The following is a 23557-nucleotide window of genomic DNA, read 5'->3' as shown; positions in this document are numbered from 1 at the left end:
ACTGTATGCATTTGCAATTAGTAGAGGACAAAGTATGTTACTTAGACTGTAGCTGAATGTCATTACAATGGTAACAGAATGTTTATTAAATTGTATTTAAAAGGGGCTTTTTATTAATATTATTGTATTTAATCATTATCTTTCCTATTGGATTCTGTCATAACTTATTTTAACCAAACAAACTCAGTTTTCCTGTCTTATACCGTTTATATACTACTATATTCATTAAATAGTAGCACTTTTAGAATGCTTCTTTTAAAACTTATTCTCAGGTATAATAACAGATTTTGAGCAGCTGTGAGAAAAATCTAATAATTTTTGAGGGAGGTATTTAACTTTCAGGTATGAGATTACCAAGGTAGGGATAATTGTTAATTTCTGTGACCAAATTTCTTTTCAATTTCATGTCAGATACATTTATATTTCATGTGAGACGTATATGTATCTTAAATAGAGGGAAGTTTCTTCTCAATTCAGTAGTGTCCTCAGAAGCTAGTCTGACCAGAAGTGAAGTGTTTCTGCTGCTGGATTCCTGTACCTTCTGACCTCAGAAGCTAATTTTTCCTTTGCCTGAACAGGAGCCAAGGCTCAGATGTTCTAGGTGCTTCCTGATATTAGGCAGATTATCCCCTGGAGGATCATGTTGACAGGCAGGAGGGAGCAGGTTTGGAATCTTGCTGAATCTGTGATTGTTTGTCTAGGAATGTAGACACGGAGATGACTCTGGAGCGAGCAGTGAGTATGCTTGAGGCAGACCACACGCCACCGTCCAAGATTCCTATTGCAGCTACTTTCATACAGCATGAGTGCTTCCAGAAATCTGAAGCACGGAAAAGGGTGAGTATGTCATCTCAAGTCTGGTGCAAAACAAGCATACTTTCACATCTATTATGGTGATCCTGCAAACTGAAACCAAATTTAATTTAATATTTGAAATTATTGAATTATTTGTGGGCTTCCCGGGTGAATCAGCTGGTAAAGAATCCGCCTGCAATGTAGGAAACCTGGGTTTGAACCCTGGGTTGGGAAGAGCCCCTGGAGAAGGGAATGGCTACCCACTCCAGTATTCTGGCCTGGAAAATTCCATGGACTGTATAGTCCATGGGGTCCCAAAGAGTCGGATACGACTGAGTGACTTTAACTTTTCATTTTTTTCATGTCAATCATAGCTTATTTTTTAAAGTAATTAAATAATTAAAAATAATCTTTTATTGAGACCTTATAATCTAAAAGGAAATATACACTGATTACCAAAAAAATTTTCTGCAATCCAGAAAATTAGAACAAAAATGACTACATGTACCTCTCCTTTCTTTGTCTGACCTCTCCCTTTAGAACCATCTCCAGAGATAATTGTTTATAGCAGTCTGTGTACTTTCAGATTTTTTTGAGAGAAGAGGGGAGAGAGAGAAAATGAGTGTACATTTTAGGCTATTGTTTTCTATATTTAAAAAATATATTAAATGTGAGCAATGTGTTCTAAGTTTTTATTTTCCTTAAACAGTTTCTTTAACATTACAACAGTGACTCAATGAATAGCTTTATACATATATCTTTTGGCATTTCCACCAGTGTTGGTATAGGACAGATACTCCAAGATAGAATCAATAGGTCACTTTGTTTTAAATGGTACATTTGTAGGGGGGAAAAAAATCACAGTTTAAAAAGGTACACAGTGAAAAGAAGTTTTTCTCCTACTCCAAACCCCAGTCTAGGCCTCCATCTCCCTCTTTTTCTCTCAACCTCCCATTCTCTGTCCTCCTCCTCCCCTCCGCTGTCCCTGTCTCTCACATCAATTTTAAGGTATCAGAGATAGTTTATGCATGTAGAAGCAGTTATTGGATGGGTGGATTGAATATCCTTTTTGTTTTAAAATAAAATCACAAATAACAGGTTACTTACAATACTCAGTACTTTGTTTTAATTTAACACTATATCTTGAAAATCTTCAGTATATATTAGCCCTACCTTCATTCTTTAAAACTGCTACCTACATAGATTTTTTTTTAATTTATTTCTTTTTAATTGGAGGATAATCACTTTACAATATTGTGTTGGTTTCTGCTATACATCAATGTGAATCAGCCGTAAGTATACATATGTCTTCTCCCTGTTAAACATGCTTCCCACCCCATCCCACCCCTGTAGGTTGTCACAGAGCACTGGATTTGAGCTCCTTGTGTATTTTACATATGGTAGTGTATATGTTTCAGCGTTAACTCTCAATTCATCCCACCCTCACCCTCCTCTACTGTGTCCTCAAGTCTGTTTTTTATGTCTGTGTCTCCTTTGCTGCCCTGCAAATAGGTTCATCAGTCCCATCCTTCTAGATTCCATATATATGTTTGTGTGTGTGTTAATTAAAACTGCTACATAGATTTCTCTTGTATAAATGCACTAATTTTGTTTGTTCAGTTTTTTAACAGTTTATTAAGGTTAAAAATGACAAAATTTTTGATCCATGTTTTGATACAGTGAAACCATCATCACAATCAATACAGTGAGCAAATTCATTACCTCCAAAGTTTGCTTGTGCCGCTTGGTAATCAATACATCCCACCCCTCCACAACCCACAGTTTATGATCTGCTTTCTGTTACTATAGATTAGTTGAATTTTCTAGAATTGTATATAAATGGTATCATAGAGTAAATATGCATTTTTTTGGACTGAATTCTTTTACTCAGCTTAAATCTTTTAAGGTTGTATGTATCAAAAGGTATGGGTGTGGGTGTGTGTGTGTGTGGCTGAGTAGTATTTTGTTTTGTGGTTACCATAATGTGTTTATCCACTTACCTGTCGATGGGCATTTGAGTTTTGGCTATTACAAATAAAGCTGCTATAAACATATGTTTACAAACAGATGTTTTAATTTTTCTGAGGTAAATACCTTGGAGTAGAATACCTGGATGATATTGTAGTTGTTCGACTTTTAAGGATTTGCCAAACTGTTTTACAAAGTAACTATACCATTTTACATTCCCATTAGCAATGTATAAGAGTTCTGGTTCCCCTATGTCCTAACACTGGATATGGTCAGTCTTAATTAGAGGCAATAGGTTTGTAGTAGATTTTCACTGTGGTTTTAATTTGCATTTTCCTAATGACTAATGTTGAGCATCTTTTCATTTGCTTGTTATCTATATATTGATACCATCTTTGGTGAAATGTTTTCAGATCTTTTGCCTGTTTTTTTATTTGGGTCTTCTGTTTTCTTATTATTGAATTTTGATATTTCTTTATAGATTCTGGATATGTCTTTTTTCATATGTATGATTTGGAAATATTTTCACTCAGTTGTGTTTTGTTTTTTCATTCTTTCAACAGTTTTAAATTTTGATGGAGTACAATTTATCAGTTTTTTCCTTGTGGATCACACTTCTCATGGTGTATCCAAGAAATCTTTCTGTTCTCAAAGGTCACAAAAATAATCTCCTGTATTTTCTTCCAGAAGTTTTTATAAGACTTTATAGTTGAATAGTCCATTTGTGGTTAATCTTTGTATATATTGCAAGATGTTTACCAAAGTTCCTTTTGTTAAAACATATATTTCAATATATGCAATTGTTTAGGCAGGATTTGTCAGAAAGATTATCCTTCTGGTACTGAGTTATTTTTGCACTTCTGTTGAAAAGGAATTAATCATATACATGGGTTTAATTCTGGACTATGCATTCTATCCCATTGACCCCTATCTTTATACAAATACCATACTGTCTCAATTACTATAGTTTTATATTAAGTCTTGAAATTAGGTACTGCTAGTCCTCTGACTTTGTTCTTTTTCAAATTATTTTGGCTGTTCTAGGTTTTTCTGCAGTTCCATTTGAATTTTAGAAATAAACTTGTCAATTTCCATATTTTAAAACCAACTGTTGGGATTTTGTTTTGAGGTTGCATTGAATCTATAGATCAATCTGTGGAGAATTGACATCTAAGCAAGTCTTCTGACCTCTGCACATGGTATATTTTACCACTTATGTTGGTCTTTAGTTTCTCTCAACAGTGTTTTTTACTTTTTACTCTAGAGATCTTTCATGTCTTTTGTCAGATCTGTCCTTAAAGTCCATATTTCTAGATGCTTTTATAAATGGTCATGGTTTTTTAATTTTTGATAGTTTCATGATAGTAGATAGAAATTCATTTTTATCTGTTGATTTTGTATGTGTGTTATTACTAAATTTACTTATTAGCTCTTGTAACATATTTGTAGATTCATCATATTTCTACATAGAAGATCATACCATCTACAAATAAAGACAGGTTTTTTTTTTCTTTCCAATCTTTGATTTTGTGCTGGCTAGAACCTCCAGTACAGTGTTAAAAAGAAGAGTGGATATGTTGTCCTGTTCCTGATCATAAGGGAAAGCATTCAGTTGTGCTTTCATTCTTAAGTATGATTTTTACCTGTAAGGTTTTTTAGTTGGTGTTTTTGTTTTTTTTTTTGAGGAATTTAATTTGGGGGATTTTTGTGTTTCTCTTTTCTTTTTTTGGAAGAAAGGGAAAGGGTTATACTTTAATATTCTTAATAACAGTTTTTCCTGCTTTTTGTTTTGTCTTTTGTGTTTTTTTTAATTGAGATATAATTGGCATATAACATATTAGTTTTAGACATACAATATAATGATACAATATATGAATGTATTGTACAGTGATCACCACAATAAATCTGGTTACCATTCATCACCACACATAGTTATGAGATTTATTTTTTGTCATGAGAAGTTTTAAAATCTACTGTCTAGCAACTTTCAAATACGCAGTACCATATTATTAACTATAGTCATCAGGCTGTATATTACATCCCTGGAACTATTTATTTTACAGCTGTAAATTTGTACCTTTTGACCCCCTTCACCCAGTGTACCCCACCTCAAACCCCCTCCCCAGCCTCTGGCAACTGCCAACCTGTTCTCTGTACAGATCTATGATTTTGTTTTTGTTTTGTTTGTTTCTTAGATTCCAGATATGAGTGAGATCATAGGGTGTTTGTCTGTCCTGACTTATTTCACTTAACATACTGCCTTTAAGGTCCATCCATGTTGTTGCAGTGACCATAATTGCTTCCTTTTTATAGCTGAATAATATTCTGTGTATATATGGACTATATACATGTATACACACATAACACCACAACTCCTGTATCTACTCATTCATCAGTGGATACTTAGGTTGTTTCCATGTCTCTATTATAAATAATGTTGTAGTGAACATGGGGATTCATATATCTTTTTGAGTTAGTGTTTTTGTTTCCTTAGGATAAATACATATAATTAGAATTGCTGCATCATATGGTAGTTCTCAGTTCACTTCAATTCAGTCGCTCAGTCGTGTCCAACTCTTTGAGACCCCATGAATTGCAGCACACCAGGCCTCCCTATCCATCACCAACTCCTGGAGTTCACTCAAACTCACGTCCATCGAGTCAGTGATGCCTGCATTGATCACTGAGGAAGGCTTTCTTATATCTCCTTGCTATTCTTTGGAACTCTGCATTCAAATGGGTATATCTTTCCTTCTGTGCTTTGCTTTTTGCTTGTCTTCTTTTCACACCTTTTTGTAAGCCATTTCGCTTTTTTGCATTTCTTTTTCTTGGTGATGGTCTTGTTCCCTGTCTCATGTACAATATCACAAACCTCGATGAAACTAACCATACTGTGTGGGGCCACCCAAGACGGACTGGTCATGATGGAGAGGTCTGGCAGATGTGGTCCACTGGAGAAGGGAATGGCAAACCACTTCAGTATTCTTGCCTTGAGAACCCCATGAACAGTATGAAAAGGCAAAAAGATAGGACACTGAAAGATGAACTCCCCAGGTCAGGAGGTGCCCAATATGCTACTGAAGATCAGTGGAGAAATAACTCCAGAAAGAATGAAGGGATGGAGCCAAAGCAAAAACAACACCCAGTTGTGGATGTGACTGGTGATAGAAGCAAGGTCCGATGCTGGAAAGAGGAGTATTGCATAGGAACCTGGAATATTAGGTCTATGAATCAAAGCCAATTGGAAGTAGTCAAACAGGAGATGGCAAGGACGAACATTGATAATCTAGGAATCAGCAAACTAAGATGGACGGAATGGGTGAATTTAACTTAGATGAGCATTATTATCTACTACTGTGGGCAGGAATCCCTTAGAAGAAATGGAGTAGCCATCATGGTCAACAAAAGAGTCTGAAATGCAGTACTTGGATGCAATCTCAAAAACGACACAATGATCTCTGTTCATTTCCAAGGCAAACCATTCAATATCACAGTAATCCAACTCTATGCCCCTACCAGTAATGCTGAAGAAGCTGAAGTTGAACGGTTCTATGAAGACCTACAATACCTTTTAGAACTAACACCCAAAATAGGTATCCTTTTCATTATAGCGGAGAAGGCAATGGCACCCCACTCCAGTACTCTTGCCTGGAAAATCCCATGGATGGAGGAACCTGGAAGGCTGCAGCCCATGGGATTGCTGAGGGTCGGACACGACTGAGCAACTTCACTTTCATTATAGGGGACTGGAATGCAAAAGTAGGAAGTCAAGAAATACCTGGAGTAACAGGCAAATTTGGCCTTGGAGTACAATGAAGCAGGGCAAAGGCTAATAGAGTTTTACCAAGAGAATGCACTGGTCATAGCAAATACCCTCTTCCAACAACACAAGAGAAGACTCCACACATGGACATCATCAGATGGTCAGCACCAAAATCACAATGACTATATTCTTTGCAGCCAAAGAAGGAGAAGCTCTATACAGTCAGCAAAAACAAGACTGGGAGCTGACTATGGCTCAGATCATGAACTCCTTATTGCCAAGTTCAGACTTAATTTGAAGAAAGTAGGGAAAACCACTAGACCATTCTTGTGGTTTGGAGTTCATTAAACTTCTCAAAATTGTGGATTTCTACTTTTCATCAAATTTTGGAATTTTATTTAGGAAATCTTCTGTCCTGCCTTTGAGAACTGCCATTACATATATTACATATATATCAGGCTGCTTGAAGTTGTACTCTTCTTGAAGTTCATGCGTACTCTGTTTTTCTTTTTTAGTTGTTTTTCCTGTATGTTTCTTTTTGGGTAAATTCAGTTTCTATGCTCTAAATTTACTGACCTTTTCTTCTGCATTGTTGAATATGCCATTATTTCATTCAGTGTACTTTTTATTTTGTAAATTATAGTTTTCATATCTAGAAGTTAAATTTTAGTCTTTTTTTATATCTTCTGTGTCCATATTTAACATGTTTCTCAACATATGCAAGACAGTTAAAATAGCTCTTTGACTAACCTTGTCTATCTGGCTGGCTGGTGAGAATAGGCACCATTCACAGGCCTTTGTGAGCCTGAGAAGCAGTAACTTTATTTAGGCACTTACTTGCCTGGCCTCAGGCAGTTTCCTCACAAAGATAAAACTGGTAAATACTCTGCTGAATATTAAAAGGGGACCCTCTGCAGATCTCAGGAGTTCTCCTTCTATGCAACACTTTTCTTCCTAGTACTCGTCCTTCCTTGTTCTTGTATTCGTCACTCTTCCTTCTCAGCTCTGCTTGTTGAATTCCACTTAAGATTTCCCTTACAACGCCACAGCCTGGGGTCTCTCTCAAGACTGTGATCCGAGGCAGCACTGGTGCTCTCCTTACTTGTTCGCCGTCCTTAGGGATCACTGTCCATCACTGCCCCATGTCCAGCTATTGAAACAATTATATATTTTGTCTGGTTTTTAAAACCATTTAAGTGATAAGTAAATCCAGTCCTCATTACTAGTGAGTCATTTTTAATTTTGATAAATAACTTGCTATAAATCTTCCCCTAAATTATACAAATGTACCCTCCCACCAACATGGTGTCAAAGTGCCTATTTACATGCACCATTATCACAAGATATGATTCTTCTTCGTTCATTTTTGCTAATCTGATAAGCAGGAAGAAAGGTATTTCTTTATATTATAAGTTTTCCTCTTTTTGAAATCAAGACAATCACTGATCAGGTTATCAGAATTACAGAGAAAATCTTTTAAAAAAATTATAAACACACAGAGTTTGTCATTGTTTTTCATATATAAACTATGCCCATTATGTTTCATTTGCCATTTTTAGATTTTTTGGAGTAAAATGAGAACCTAATGGCCCTAATTCATTGGAGTTCATATCCTTCTAGATTCTTATATTTTTACCTAGCCTTTTAGGTTAATTTCTTCCAGTTACAACCAATTACAGATCTTTCAAAGCTCTTCACCTTTATCTAGTCTTTCTAAAGCATTCAAATTAGCTTTCAGAGAGACAGAGCTTTTTCAGAATAGGTAAATAAATTACATAGAATAGGTCAATAAATTACATAATTACAGTAACAAGTACAGTTGGCATAAATGCATTGGGTAATAAACCTAATTTGCTCTTGGTAAACAGAATAAATAAGAGTTCAAAGGCCAACATATACTAACCTGCCAGTTTGACAGTACTCAAAATCTGGATTTCACAGAGGAGAAAGAGCATGTGATTAATCCTACAGATTGAGTAGTAAGTCAGAGCTTCCACTGTTTTTTTTTCTCCACTTGCATGTCATTAATTATTCATGAAGATGAGCACCTTTTATATTTTTTGACCGTATTTATTCAGTCGATTGTCATTGTTTAACTTACGTTATTTTTCTAAGACATTTGCCTGTTTCTTAATGAGTTGTAAGAGTTCTTTATTATGCACATTAGCCCATTGCTGCCTATGTGACAATGTTGTTTCCTGACTTTTCTTATGATATCTTTCATTATGCATGATTTTAAATTCTTATGAAGTAAATTTGTCAGTCTTTTTCTTCATGATATCTATTATGTATTGTTTCAAAAGATCTATTCCATATATTTTTACTTTTAAAAGTTATATAAGTCTTGGGTATTTCTCACTGACCCTTTGTCTATGTTTATTCCATGGAAAAAAATAAGGATTTTTTTAAAAAAATAGTATATTTAGTAATAAACCCTCTTTATACACAAATCTTTTTTTATTCCCAATTTTTAAAACTGAGCAATTTTATACATGCTTTCATTTTATAATGTGGGATTACATGAAATATTCTCTTGTTACCCAAGTTGGGCTAGATTTCCACTCTCTTAAACTACTAATTTGACTATAAATATCATTCTGCTTACACGTAAGATTAAACTGTGCTTTCCGTCTTAGCTCTTTTTCAGTGCGATAAAGCTAAAACAAAGACAGGTTTTGAGAATAATGAAACATGAAAACTATATGAAACCTAAACACATACATGCTTGATAGGAAATCTAACAATTGTGACAATATAACCCAAGGGCATTCACAAAACCCCATTAATATTAAGAATGATAATATAGTTTTTTTAATGTATTTACTAAAAACAACAACAATTTGGATATAAAGGTCAATATTTTAAATAAAAAACTTTTAAGACCACTGACAACTTCTCAGTTATTATTTTATATAAGATTCAGCATGTAACACCATCAATTCCTCATTCCTTTTTGAAACTTTCTTCTTTTGGCCCAGAGTCTCCTGGCTCTTTTTCCATCTCTCTGGCTCCTTCAGGTTTCCTCTATTTAAAAAAAAAAAAAATTATCCTCAACCTGTACCTTAAATGTTTATGTTTCTTAGATGCTTTCCTGGGGCTTTTCTTATTTGACACCATCTCCTGACCGACCTCATCCACTCCTCTGTCTTCCACTAATGTGATCTCAGTGCTAACGACTCACAGCATCTCCAGTCTTTCCCCAGGTTCCAAACCACATGTCTATTTCCTAGGCATCCTGCTGTACTCAATACCAGCTCATCTTAAAAAGAACACATCGTCTTTGCTGCATTTTCTCAACTACCCAGTCCTCCTTCTAAACTTGTTCTTTCTGCTGAGTTGAGAGGTTCAAGCATTGACTCTCAAGAGTAGCTAGGGGCTGAGTCTGAATCCCAGTACCCTAATTACCTATACTTTACCAGTCTCAACCTCAGCTTTCCTACCTTTAAACTGAAAATAATAGCCCTACTACTGAGTTGTTGTGAGAATGCAGTTAGATAATCATATAACACTTGCCCTGAAATAATAGCTCTCTCCTCTCTGAGTGGTAATTATACTCAGGTAGTTTGATACCAAAATATGGACAGACTTTGAACCTTCTTTTTTCCTTACCTCTCATACTCATGCAGTCTTCAGGTCCTGTTAATGCTGCTTACACATGTCTGGAATCTACCTACACTTTCTCTCCCTATTTGGTGCCACCATGCTGATCCCTGTCACCATCATCTTTGTTAATACAGCTGACTCCTAATTAACCTCTCTGCCTCCATTCTTATCCACACCTAAGCCCAGTCTCTTCACAGCATCCAGGAGACCTTTCCAATATCTGTCCTGCTTGCCTATGCTATAAAGAACAAATCCCATAATTTATTCTGTAAGACCCTTCTTAGGCTGGTTTTATTTCCATGCCTACTTCAAATCTCATCACTGAAGCAGTGACTGCCATAACTCTTTTGCAAAATCTTTTTATAAGTTTATTATAAGAAATTTGAGAAATTAAAAAAGAAAAAATGTTTTAGAAGGAAATTAAGAAAGAAAAAAGCCCACAGTCCATTGTTATTATTTTGGTTTTACTCTCTAATTTTTTAATGCATGCATATACATAGCTGTCATCAAATTGAATATGTAGCTTTTTTATGAGGATTTTTTGTTTTGTTTTTTAAAAGCATGCATAAATACATGCTTGCTATTCAAAAAAAAAATACAAAGTAGCAATCCCCATTCATACATTATAATCCCACCATTTCTCCCAAACTCCCTAGTCACATTCCCTTCCTTGTATCTGTGAGCAGAAATGCATAGATATTCAACTTTTTTTCAGTAACATTGCATGAATCATTTTCTTATAACATTAAAGATATTTTTTAAACAGAATTCCCTAGTGGTCCAGTAGTTTGGATGCCATGCTTCCACTGCAGGGACATGGGTTCGATTCCTGGCCGGGGAACTAAGATCTCACATGCCACTGCATGGCAAAATATATATTTTTCTTATTGGTGGCATAGTCATCATAATAGTAGTAACTACTATATGTTGAGAACTACTGTGGGCCTAGCACACAATTGCCAATCTTACATAATCCCATTTAACTGATGAAGGAACTATATGACCAATAAAATCCCTGTCAGTTCAGGCATTGCTCTGCCTCTCCTGTGGATACCTCAGTATATGAATATGTGACAGTTAACTATTAACCAGTCTTCCCCCATCATTGGACATTTATGGTTTCTTACTTTTTGGTATTATAAATAATGTAGTTACTATTATCATGTTAATCTGTATCTGCATTTCAAATTATTTCCTAATGAAGTTTACTAAAAGTGAGTATGTTTGAAGTTTTTAACACATATTGACAATTGCCTTCCTGAAAGGTTATACCAGTTTACAAGGAGTGATTAATTGTAATGAGAGGGAAAGGAAGAGTGACACTTTGCACAGGGAGCTAATATTTGAGCTGGATAAGTGGGACTTCACCAACAGAAAGGCAGAATGGCAGAGCATTTCAGACAGGAAAGGAATTGAGAGTGAAGGCACCAGGGCATGAGGAAGCCCTTATGCCAAGAGAATTTGTCTGTTCCCTCTACTTATTTGCTAGCAGAAACCCTCATCATTTAAGTCTTTAAGAGTTTTCAGGGAAGAGAATCAGAATAATCAAGGAGAAAGTTAAAATTCTAGTATGCAATTCTGCCCTTTCATATATTTAGAAACCATTTCAAATGAAGTTTTTTTTGAAGTTCTGAAATGTTCATGTAATTCTGTTTTTTTTTCTTTTCCCCAAAGTATTTTTCCCCCCTGAGGATTCAGTGTAAAATAAACATATGCAACTTCTCTAGTCCTGCCTGTTTCCCTGAATTCAAAGGGGCAGGAACAGTGCATTTAACATTGGACCTAACGTGTATAGAGCTTCCCAGGTGGCTCAGCAATAAAGAATTCACCTGCCAAGCAGGAGTCATGGGTTCAATTCCTGGGTTGGGAAGATACCCTGGAGAAGGAAATGGCAATTAATACTGGAGTGGTATTAATTGCCTAGGAATTCTAGCCTAGGAAATCCCATGGACAGAGGAGTCTGATGGGCTGCAGTTCATGGGTTCACAAAGAGTCAAACACAACTTAGCAACTAAACAACAACAACAACAAATGTGTATAAGAGTCATTACCAGCTGTCCAAGTTACAGGCAATACACAGAATGTCATCAGCTTCTTGCACTTGATATGACTTATATTCATTTAATTGATAAAATGGGTAAAAATAGCTAAAATCTATTTTTAAATGTGAGGTAGGTGCCAAACACTAGGGAGGCACATTCTCCAGTGAGCAAAGCTGTAGCTGGATTTCAGCATTTATCCAAGCATGGTGTGTCTGAAGTTTCTTCTTTCTAGACTGGAGCAAGTGCTGAAAGCCAAGGGGATAAAGGTGACAGGGTAATGGAATGGGCCAGAGGGATGTGAGCAGAAGCCAGCCATTCATGCCACCCGGACAAGGCAGTGGAGGTTTCCACTAGCCACTTCTGACCCATGCTATCATCACAGGTAGAAATGAAATTGGGCCAGTAAGCCATTTCACATCATATTTTGAAGAAGGCAACTTGTAAGTTATAAATTAAGAAATGAAATATCTCCATAGTCAATCTACCGTTTAAGGAGTTTATGGAATAGGAATTCAGCCATCATAAAAACTATTGACAGAATTAGGGAAACACAAGAGTTGTCGGCTGTTTTCAAGTAAGTTTTGCCTTTCTGCTTTTGAAATAGATGATCAAATAGAGGATCTGCTGGTCCAGATCTAATTGATAGCTATCATTAGCATTTTCTTACGAACACATTAGAATGATTTTAGACATAACCCAACAAAATTGCTGTAGACAGTCTCCCAAGTTGTCTATTCCCTCGGAAGGGAGTCAAAAGTGGAAGTGTTCTTCTTTATTGCCTTAAAGGGATCCAAAGAGTACTTTCCTTTTAAGGTTCTTGCAACCTATTGCTTAGATAATGTATATGTTAATATATAAAATTTTTAATACTATGCCAGTACCTCCTAATGATAGACATAGGAGGAAGAGTTGTTATTTTTTGTTTTATTATTATTGTGGTTATTATTTTTACTAGATTATCTCACAGCCTTGACTTTTATTCCTGACTTGCTAATCTCTCCCCAGTCCTGACAAAGGAAGATGTAAGACTGGAAGACGGTGTCTTAAATTCTGTTTATCTGCCTATCAGATACATAGAAAATGTGAAATGCGCCACCGAGCCAAGTGTGCAGGTCTCTCCAGTTTGGAAATGGTTGTGCAGTTAGGACATCATTCATAAAGTGATGAAATTTATCCTAAGGGGAAATGTATTCACAGCAACTTAATTCCTATAAATTTCTGCATTAAGACAGTAAAAATGACTGAGATCCTTATCAAAAGGTCTTACCAACTAAAAAGTTTTAATCAGATGCTAGTGGAAGCCTCTGAGAAAGCAAGCCCTCAGTCTGTAACTTAACATTTCTCTTCAGCAATACTGCATCCACCTCCTGATTTCTTTCAATGTTTGTAGCCTAAAACCCAAAGTCACCCTGTTCAGAATGTCATTATTTGGCCTCTTCTTAAACAGCCTTAGGTTTCAGAATCAAAGCCATCATTTTTTCTTTTTCCTAGTTCTTACCCTCAGGTTCCTTCTCCAATAGCATGCCCTTTCTTGCATATTTGTATAGAAGAAATATTTTTTAAATAGCATATTAAAAATTATAGTTATGTTATTTACTTAAAATGCTTGCATAACTTATTTAAATGTTTTTAAATAGCCAAAACAATTGATTATAAAAATAGCTTGCATTCTTCTAATTATAAAATAAATGTCATGGGAATGTAATGTACAGCATGGTAACAATAGAAAGTTGCTAAGAAAATAGATCTTAAGAGTTCTTATCACAAGAAAAAACATTTGTAACTCTGTGTGGTGAAAGTGAAAGTTGCTTAGTCGTGTTCGTCCCTTTGCAACCCCATGGACTGTGTAGCCTGCCAGGCTTCTCTGTCCATGGAATTCTCCAGGCCAGAATACTGGAGTTCCCTTCTCCAGGAGATCTTCCCAACCCAGGTACTAAACCCAGGTCTTCCACATTGCAGGTGGATTCTTTAACAGTTGAGCCACCAGGGAAGTCCAATTATGTGTGGTGGTAATAGACTTATTATATACAGATATTGAATCATTGTGTTCTACACCTGAAACTAACATAAATGTTATGTCATTTATATCTCAAAAAAAAAAAATTGCATTTAGGGTTGGTTTGCATTGCTACTACAATGGCCATGGTAAATGAAAAATGAATTTTTATTTCTACTACTGATGGAGGTGATTTCCATTGTATATATTGACTGTATAGCTCGGTCCTGGAAAACAAATTCATGTAATATGGTATTCTTCCATAAAACCTTCTCTACTTCTTGGATTCCTAGTTCTCTTCATCTTTATTGTGATTAAGGCTTTTCTGTCCCCTTAATTGGGCTTTCCAGGTGGCTCAGTGGTAAAGAATCTGCATACAATACAGGAAGCTCAGGTTCAGTCCCAGGGTCAGGAAGATCCCCTGGAGAAGGAAATGGCAACCCACTCTAGTATTCTTGCCTAGAAAATCCCTTGGACAGAGGACCCTGGTGGGCTACAGTCCCACGGGGTCCCAAAAGAGTTAGACATGACTGACTAAACAGCAGCAACATCCACTTAACTATCATTTATTCACCCTTTATCACTTAACTTTGCATTTCAGTTTTTTCATGGGTTTCAGTCTTCACAGATTTATCCTGAGCCCTTGATGAGAGTTACTGCCTTAGAGCTGGGGTGTGTTGTACACTGGAGTGTCAGGTTGCACCACACATTAATTGGTGGTAGTTATCAGCAAATTCAGTGAACTTCATCTGTTCATTCATATTACATTGAATATCTTTACTATCAAATAAAAATTAATAAGTATCTGAAATATGCATCTACTTCCCAGGTTTATCAGCTTCGTGGCATCCCCAAGCTTCTACAGCTCCTAAAAGTTCAGAATGAAGATATCCAGCGAGCCGTGTGTGGGGCCTTGAGAAACTTGGTGTTTGAAGATAATGACAATAAATTGGAGGTAGCTGAACTCAGTGGAGTGCCTCGGCTGCTCCAGGTGTTAAAGCAAACCAGAGACTTGGAGACTAAGAAGCAAATAACAGGTAATGCTTACTATTAACAGGGGTAGCATAGTGCACCCCAGCCAGATGTGTTAATGTCATTTGTTTTTCTGAAGTTTCCTGAAGCAAATGACGGATGGGCTCATTGTTATCTGTGAGATGGCTTTTAAGGAACATTATTACTGCTGGCTTAGACTCCAGATTCAAGTCAAGTCTGAATTCCTTTCTTTCTAAAGGAGAAATTTTTCTGGAGCTTTTGGTTAATATTTTTAATTAAAAATTCTATGCACCTTTTATCACCTGGACCCCTGTCAATACCAGCTTCGTAACTTCCCTGTCCCTTGACCTCCTAAAAAGAAAACATGACTAGATATGTTTTTCAGTTCTCCGTTTCATATTTCTATTTAAATACTGATTTGGAAAAATAAATATCTCTTTTCTGTGTGTGGGTTGGAAAACTAATCAGAAATAAAGTAATGCTTTTAATAATTCTTGAAGCATGGAGAAACGTGGCTTAATTTTGTTTAAAGGAATAGTGCATATGATAGAAAATAACTCATTGAAAATGATTCATCAGCTGTCTGCTGAAGCTCCCTGAACTCATTACAAAGAATGTAAGAAACCATTACTGAGTATAATCATCAGTAGTATTATCTGGGGGAAACTTTTAAGTATCTTCAGTGTCCTAGGTAGTAGAAATTTTTAATTTATTCTCACAAAAACCTTAGTTTTGAGCTATTTTGAGGTACTGGGTACTAAATCTCAGTTTTACAGATGAAGAAGTTAAGTCCAAAGAAGTTAACCCTTTTTAATATATGAAAGTTTTTCTTAGTGATATAGTTGACAGTGTTCATACTTATCTAAAAGAGGTGCTCCATAAGTATTGTTTAAATTGAACTGAATATCTGTTGCACTTCGGCTATCTTTTATTATAAAACAGTTGTCTTTTTTCCTATAAAAATGTTGTCATTATATCTTCTCTACCCATTTGTATCTCAAAATATCACATTTTTCTATCTTGATATAGTTTAATTTTATAAAACTACATGAAGTTTTGTAATTGTGTAAAACTGTATGAAGAGTTGCAGCATACTACCCTTCTGCCAGCATGCTGTCATGTCTTATGAGAGATTTCCTTTCATATCCGTAACTTATATTAAAGTACCTCAGAAATTAAGAGTAATCTCACTTATTCATTCATTCATTCAGCCAACATTTAGAGAGCAGCCTTCAAGTGTCAAGCAAGGCACATCACAGACTAGAGAGGTTGTGAATTTTATTTTCCATCTACTAAAGCATGAACAATTACACAGTGGTTGGCCTTAAAAGAAAAACAAAAAACAAACCTCACGTTTAGAACCTAACATTTTCTTCATTAAACTACAGTAGTGAACACAAAAGAGAATCAGATACATACACAGTCAGAAAGGACTTCATGAAGGAGATATGTTTCATTGCGGACCTTCAAAGAGGTATAGACTTTGGACTAGTGTTTTGAAAGAGAATGAAAGTTATTCCCAGCATAGTGAAAATCACTAGTAGAGCAAAGAAGCTGCTGTTCATCTAGAGGAATCTTCAGTAATAAATGTTCAAGGTTAGGGTACATGATAGCCAGAAAACTTAGGAGGAAGTGTTTGTAAAGGAAATAATCTGTTGTTTGTGAACGTCCTCTTCTTTTGTGTAGGAAGAAGGAAACTAAGAACAGAGAATATTCTGTGGTATTGATGCCATAGAAATCATTCAGGCTTCTTTAATAATCTACAGAGCTGATAAATGGAATTTGTACAATTCCCAGAGTTTCTAGTATAAGCCAAATATCCCTATCAGCAAGTGCTTGTTACATATTCATTTAACTAAGTTGATACTTGAATGTTTGATACAAATCGTACTAAATAACCAGCTTCCCTGGTGGCTTAGTTGGTAAAAAATCTGCCTGCAATACAGGAGACCTGGGTTTGGACCCTGAGTCAGGAAGATCCCCTGGAGAAGGGAATGGCAACCCACTCCAGTATTCTTGCCTGGAGAATTCCATGGACAGAGAAGCCTGGTGAGATACTCTCCATGGGGTCCCAAAGAGTTGGACATGGCTGAGTGAGTCACACTACTAAATAACTTCCTTTAGCTCTATTAACAGAAGTGCTAAATAAGTGATTTGTGGGCCTCAAAAATAAATTTGTTAACTTAATTTAGACACGTTTATATCTTTGTTTAGAAACATAAAGTGAGTAGCCATATATATGAATCTTTTCTTGTCTGTTTTGTAAACATCTTTTTTTTATTGAGCCTCTATTATGGGCTCAGTCATGTCTGACTTTTTGCGATCCCATGGACTGTAGCTTAGCAGATTCCTCTGTCCATAGAATTCTCCAGGCAAGAATACTGGAGTGGGTAGCCATTCCGTTTGTCAAGGGAATCATTCCCAAACCAGGGATCAAACCCGAGTCTCCAGCATTATAGGCAGATTCCTTAACATCTATTCCTAGTCATAACCTTGAACCTTCCATTTTTTACCTCTGTTCTTCCTGACAGCTCCATAAGGCATGGTATTATTGACTGTTTACATATGACCAGTAAGACTCAGGGGGTTACATAAGTTGCCCAACATTGCACAGCTAGCAAAACAACAAAGCCTAAATGTGAGTCCAGTATTATCTGAGTGTTTTGCTGTATCAAAGTGTCCAAAGTTGCTCCCTTTGGCAGCAATTGACTATCTCCTGGAGTTTGCTCAAAATCATCTCCATTGAATCGGTGATGCCATCCAACCATCTCATCCTCTGTTGCCCCCTTCTCCTCTTGCCTTCAATCTTTCTCAGCATCAGAATCTTTTCCAATGAGTCAGCTCTTCGCATCAGGTATTGGAGCTTCAGTTTCAACATCAGTCCTTCCAGTGAATAGTCAGAGTTGATTTCCTTTAGGATTGACTAGTTTGATCTCATTGCTGTCCAAGGGCCTGTCAAGAGTCTTCTCCAGTCCTACAGGTAGAAAGCATCAATTCTTCAGCATGCAAACTTCTTTATGGTCCAACTCTCACATCCCTACATGACTACTGGAAGAACCATAGCTTTGACTATATGGACCTTTGTCAGCAAAGTGATGTCTCTGCTTTTCAATATGCTGTCTAGGTTTGTCACAGCTTTTCTTCCAAGGAGGGAGTGTCTTTTAATTTCATGGCTGCAGTCACAATCCGCAGTGATTTTGGAGCCCATGAAAATAAGTCTGTCACTGTTTATCACTGTTTCCTTTTTTTGCCCATCTATTTGCCATGAACTGATGGGACCAGATGCCATGATCTTAGTTATTTGAATGTTGAGTTTTAAACCAGCTCTTTCACTCTCTTTCATCTTCATCAAGGGGCCCTTTAGTTCCTCTTCACTTTCAACCATTAGGGTGGTGCCATCTGCATATCTGAGGTTATTGATATTTTTCCCAGCAGTCTTGATTCCAGCTTGTTATTCATCCAGCCTGGCATTTTGCATGATGTACTCCGCATAGAATTTAAATAAGTAGGATGACCATATACAACCTTGACATACTCCTTTCCCAATTTGGAACTACTCCGTTATTCCATGTTCAGTTCTAACTGTTGCTTCTTGACCTATATACAGGTTTCTCAGGAGGTAGGTAAGGTGGTCTGGTATTCCCATCTCTTGAAGAATTTTCCACAGTTTGTTGTGATCCACACAGTCAGAGCCTTTGGCATAGTCAGTAAAGCAGAAGTAGATGTTTTTCTGGAATTCTTGCTTTTTCTGTGATCCAGTGCTGCTGCTGCTACTGCTGCTAAGTCGCTTCAGTCGTGTCCAACTCTGTGCGACCCCACAGATGGCAGCCCACTAGGCTCCTCTGTCCCTGGGATTCTCCAGGCAAGAATACTGGAGTGGGTTGCCATTTCCTTCTCCAATGCATTAAAGTGAAAAGTGAAAGTGAAATCGCTTAGTCATGCCCAACTCTTAGCAACCCCATGGACTGCAGCCTACCAGACTCCTCCATCCATGGGATTTTCCAGGCAAGAGTACTGGAGTGGGGTGCCGTTGCCTTCTCCGGTGATCCAATGGATGTTGTCAGTTTGATCTCTGGTTCCTCTGCCTTTTCTAAATCTAGCTTGAACATCTGGAAATTCTCAGTTTACATCCTGTTAAAAGTCTGGCTAAAGGATTTTGAGCATTACCTTACTAGTATATGAAATAAGTGCAGTTGTACAGTAGTTTGAACATTCTTTGGCATTGCCCTTCTTTGGGATTGGAATGAAAACTGTCCTTTTCTAGTCCTGTGGCCATTGCTGAGTTTTCCAAATGTGCTGGCATATTGAGGGCAGCACTTTAACAGCATCATCTTTTAGGATTAGAAATAGCTCAGCTGATACTCCATCACCTCCAGTAGCTTTTTTGGTAGTTATGCTTCCTAAGGCCTACTTGACTTTACACTCCAGGATGTTTGGCTCTAGGTGAGATGACCGCACCATCTTGGTTATCCGGGTCATTAACACCTTTTTTGTACCGTTCTGTGTATTCTTGCCACCTCTTCTTAATATCTTCTGCTTCAGTTAGGTCCTCAATTTTTCTGTTCTTTATTTTGCCTATCTTTGCATGAAATGTTCCCTTGGTGTCTCTGATTTTCTTGAAGAGATCTCTAGTCTTTCCCATTCTATTGTTTTCCTCTATTTCTTTGCATTGTCCACTTAAGAAGGCTTTCTTATCTCTCCTTGCTATTCTTTGGAGCTCTGCATTCAGTGGGGTATATCTTTCCCTTCCTCTCTTGCCTTTCACTTCTCTTCTTTTCTCAGCTTTTTGTAAATCCTCCTCAGACAGCCATTTTGCCTTCTTGAATTTCTTTCTCTTGAGATTTATTTTCAAATAAATGATGTTTGTTATAATATGATATTCCTGATAAGTTTTACAAAAGTTAGGTTAAAGAAGGAATGATCCATGTAAGGGAAATTACAGAAACACATTCCTCCTGTTCTGTGATCATTTTGAAATATAAATTTGAAAAGAATCTCTTCTCCTGCTGCTCCTTGAAGATTTAATCTTAAAATTTACAAGTTTTGCTATTAACATTATACAGATTTGGTTAACTATATTTCTAGTCCTAAGGGCAATATTAATAAAACTGGGGTTTAATATCTATTAGATCCCTTTATTCAGTAACTGTATTTTGTAAATATCAGTTGGCAACAAGTTTCTCAATAATGCAGTTATCATTCTCTCACTTAAAATTGCTAATTATTCAAATTATACCCCTTACCAGAATCCTGTTCCTTTATTTTCGGCTAGAAAGAGAGCTTAGTGACAGAAAATTACAGACAGTACACCTACAATAAAGAACTGTAATAATAGAAATTAAGGCACTATGAATAAACTGACCCAAAGTTAAAGCAAATGAAAATCTAAACCCCAAATATAATGCAGTATCAGGGAATACAGAAGGTAATCATTGAAAGAGACATCTATTCAGGGTCATCTAAACCATTAATTTCCCAATGCCAAAAATGTGAATCATTTTTAAAATGTAAATTCCTGGAATCCATCCTGAGAGTCAGGCTTAGTAATTTTTATTAGGCGTATGCCTAAAAAAAGTTGCAAGTGTGGCCCAAGAGTATGTGATTCTAATTTGCCACTGCTGCTGCTGCTGCTAGTCACTTCTAATACTCTAGTTTTGAGATAAAGCAACTTGTTGATATTTTCATAAAAGATGAGCTCATTTTTGTTGGCTCCAGTGATAATGCTGGATCTTACAAGCAGATCTTTCTGTCTTCTTCAGAGTTCTTTTAGAAGTTTATGCTTTCACTGAGCCAAAATCTCCTTTCTCAGAATTTCCACTCATTGCTCTGGTTTTGCCTCCTGTAACCACAGAAAATGATATGTAGTTGTTAAATAATGCATTTTTTTTTAGTTACTAGAGAGCCTGTGTATTTATGTGGATTAGACGCTTTTCGCTTTGGGTTGGGCTTCCCTTGTGGCTCAGCTGGTAAAGAATCCGCCTGCAATGCAGGAGACCTGGTTTCGATACCTGGGTTGGGAAGATCCCCTGGAGAAGAGACCGGCTACCCACTCCAGTATTCTGGCCTGAAGAATTCCATGGACTGTATAGTCCATGGGGTCACAAAGAGTCAGACTGAGCTTTGGGTTAATTTTTCTAGCAATAATTTAATTTTTAAAAATTTATAAGAACTTTGTATATTAATGGTATTTAACCTTTGTCCTGTATTGTCATATACCTTTTCCCAATTGGTAATTGGTCATTTACTGATTTTGTATGTATGTGTGTGTTATGGTGTGTGTAAGGATGTACAATCCTGAATCTCTAGTGAACATTTAAGCTCTTTTCTTGCTTTGTATCATACAGAAATTTGGCAAGCATGACATTTCTGTGTAATATCTTACATTAAAAATTCAAAAATTATACTGAAATTCCCCAAACCATATACTTCTCTAGTAATAATATAGCATGCCAAACTACAAAGGACATTGACTGTTGGAAGAAAATTCCATTCCCTTTGTTCAAATTAATCCTCTCTGGTTTTTATTGTAAAGTGTACTTTTCCTTTGAGTGCTCTGTGTGGTCCTTTTTAAAAAGAGGAAATGCCATTATGCTTCACATTTTTAAGCTTCTGGCAGGCAGAGACTGTTAATTTGTTTGCTTATTTAGAACAGGAAGCTTTTATTTTCCTTTTCTCTCTTTTCTCGTCAGCTTTCTTTTGTAGCTTAGTAACCAAAACTCAACCTCAGACCTGCCCTTCAGTTGTTTTCAGCCACCTTAGGAGTTTTCTGGAATTTTATTTTGTCTCTCCCTTTCCAGGGCCTCTTAATATGAGGTGTGACCAATGAAGTCATTGTGTTGCAAAGCCTGTGGCTGAGTGACACTGCTAACCCAAATGCCAGTTTGATCAGGAAAAGACCTCATCAGCCAGAATTCTAGTCCTCATGAAACACTAGACCCCGTATTGCTTTGTCTAATGGAAGCTAGGTGTAAGCTGTGGTGGATATTTGGTGATTTAAATAAAAAATTAGTTACTTATACACAGCTAAAGTAAACTGTTTGGAGAAGACAATGGCACCCCACTCCAGTACTCTTGCCTGGCAAATCCCGTGGATGGAGGAGCCTGGTAGGCTGCAGTCCATGGGGTCGCTAGGAGTCGGACACGACTGAGTGACTGTACTTTCACTTTTCACTTTCATGCATTGGAGAAGGAAATGGCAACCCACTCCAGTGTTCTTGCCTGGAGAATCCCAGGGACGGGGGAGCCTGGTCGGCTGCTGTCTATGGGGTTGCACAGAGTCGGACACGACTGAAGCGACTTAGCAGCAGCAAAGTAAACTGTTTAAGCCCCAAAAGACTATATCAGGCCTAGAATGCTCTAATTGAATGGCCAGATACAAGTATGGTTGATTAACTACTAAGCTTTAATCACAAGCTAGTATTTCTGTAATTGATATCAGGGGAGGTAATATCACCACATAATTTAGCTGAGACCACCACGTTTGCTTTATTCATAAAGTGGGCTGCCCTGTATATCTGTGCTTCCTCTGTTCTTCATGCAGACAAAGCAATAAATTTAAGAAGTAAAAATTACTGACTGGGAGGTGGGGCATGAATAGGAAGAAAATTCTCTTTCTGTCCCCTCTCTCTTTCTGCTTTCTTGGATGATAGTGAGTTATAGTAATTTACTGAAGAATGAAAGATGGCACAGGAACTTGACACCTGCTGGGAGTCGCTGGAATAACAAGCAGTAGGTATATAGTCCTTCCACTGAATCAGAGGTATTTGAGCACCAAATTTGTGAGAAAAACAAATCCTAAATGTAAATACATGCAACTTTGTATTCTCTCTCAATACCCAGCTTCAGTCCTTGTGGATGTCCCGGGAAGTACAGTATTCTGTTATCTTAATTTCTTCCTGAGTTGGCTGATACGGCCTTTCTTTTTAATTGGAGGTTGAGGGGATTCAAGAGGACAAGAAAGTTAAGTGAGTAAATGTGGTACCAGTCTTAGACCAATGCTTAGCCCCTGCAAGTTGGCCAGTAGAGTAAATACTCTTATCTCTCCTTCTCTGCTAAACTGTAATATAAGATGAGGTAGCGCTAGCATCAGAGAAGGAAATGGCAACCCACTCCAGTATTCTTGCCTAGAGAACCCCGTGGACAAGAGAGCCTGTGGGCTGCTGTCCACGGGGTCACACGAGTCGGACACAACCGAAGCGACTTAGCATGCATGCATGCATTGGAAAAGGAAATGGCAACCCACTCCAGTATTCTTGCCTAGTGAATCCCAGGGACAGAGGAACCTGGTGGGCTGCCGTCTATGGGGTCACACAGAGTCGGACACAACTGAAGCGACTCAGCAGCAGCAGCAGAGCTAGCATAAGTTCTGGGAGGACATAAAGTTTACCATTGGGTAGG

General features: G+C 37.1%; 1 protein-coding gene across 1 annotated transcript in view; it reads left to right on the top strand.

The window, feature by feature from the left end:
• PKP2 (plakophilin 2) overlaps positions 1-23557 on the top strand; it is an 81349-nt gene that overhangs the window by 24959 nt on the left and 32833 nt on the right. Inside the window, exons 4-5 of the mRNA XM_055573853.1 lie at positions 702-837; positions 14997-15204. Of these exons, the coding sequence (XP_055429828.1) occupies positions 702-837; positions 14997-15204 (344 nt within the window). The remainder of the gene's footprint in view (positions 1-701; positions 838-14996; positions 15205-23557) is intronic.

This window comes from Bubalus kerabau, chromosome 1, assembly GCF_029407905.1.
Source record: "Bubalus kerabau isolate K-KA32 ecotype Philippines breed swamp buffalo chromosome 1, PCC_UOA_SB_1v2, whole genome shotgun sequence".
NCBI classification, from domain to species: Eukaryota; Metazoa; Chordata; class Mammalia; order Artiodactyla; family Bovidae; genus Bubalus; species Bubalus kerabau.
Note: the sequence above shows the minus strand (reverse complement) of the source record. Positions and strands in the feature narration are given on the sequence as shown.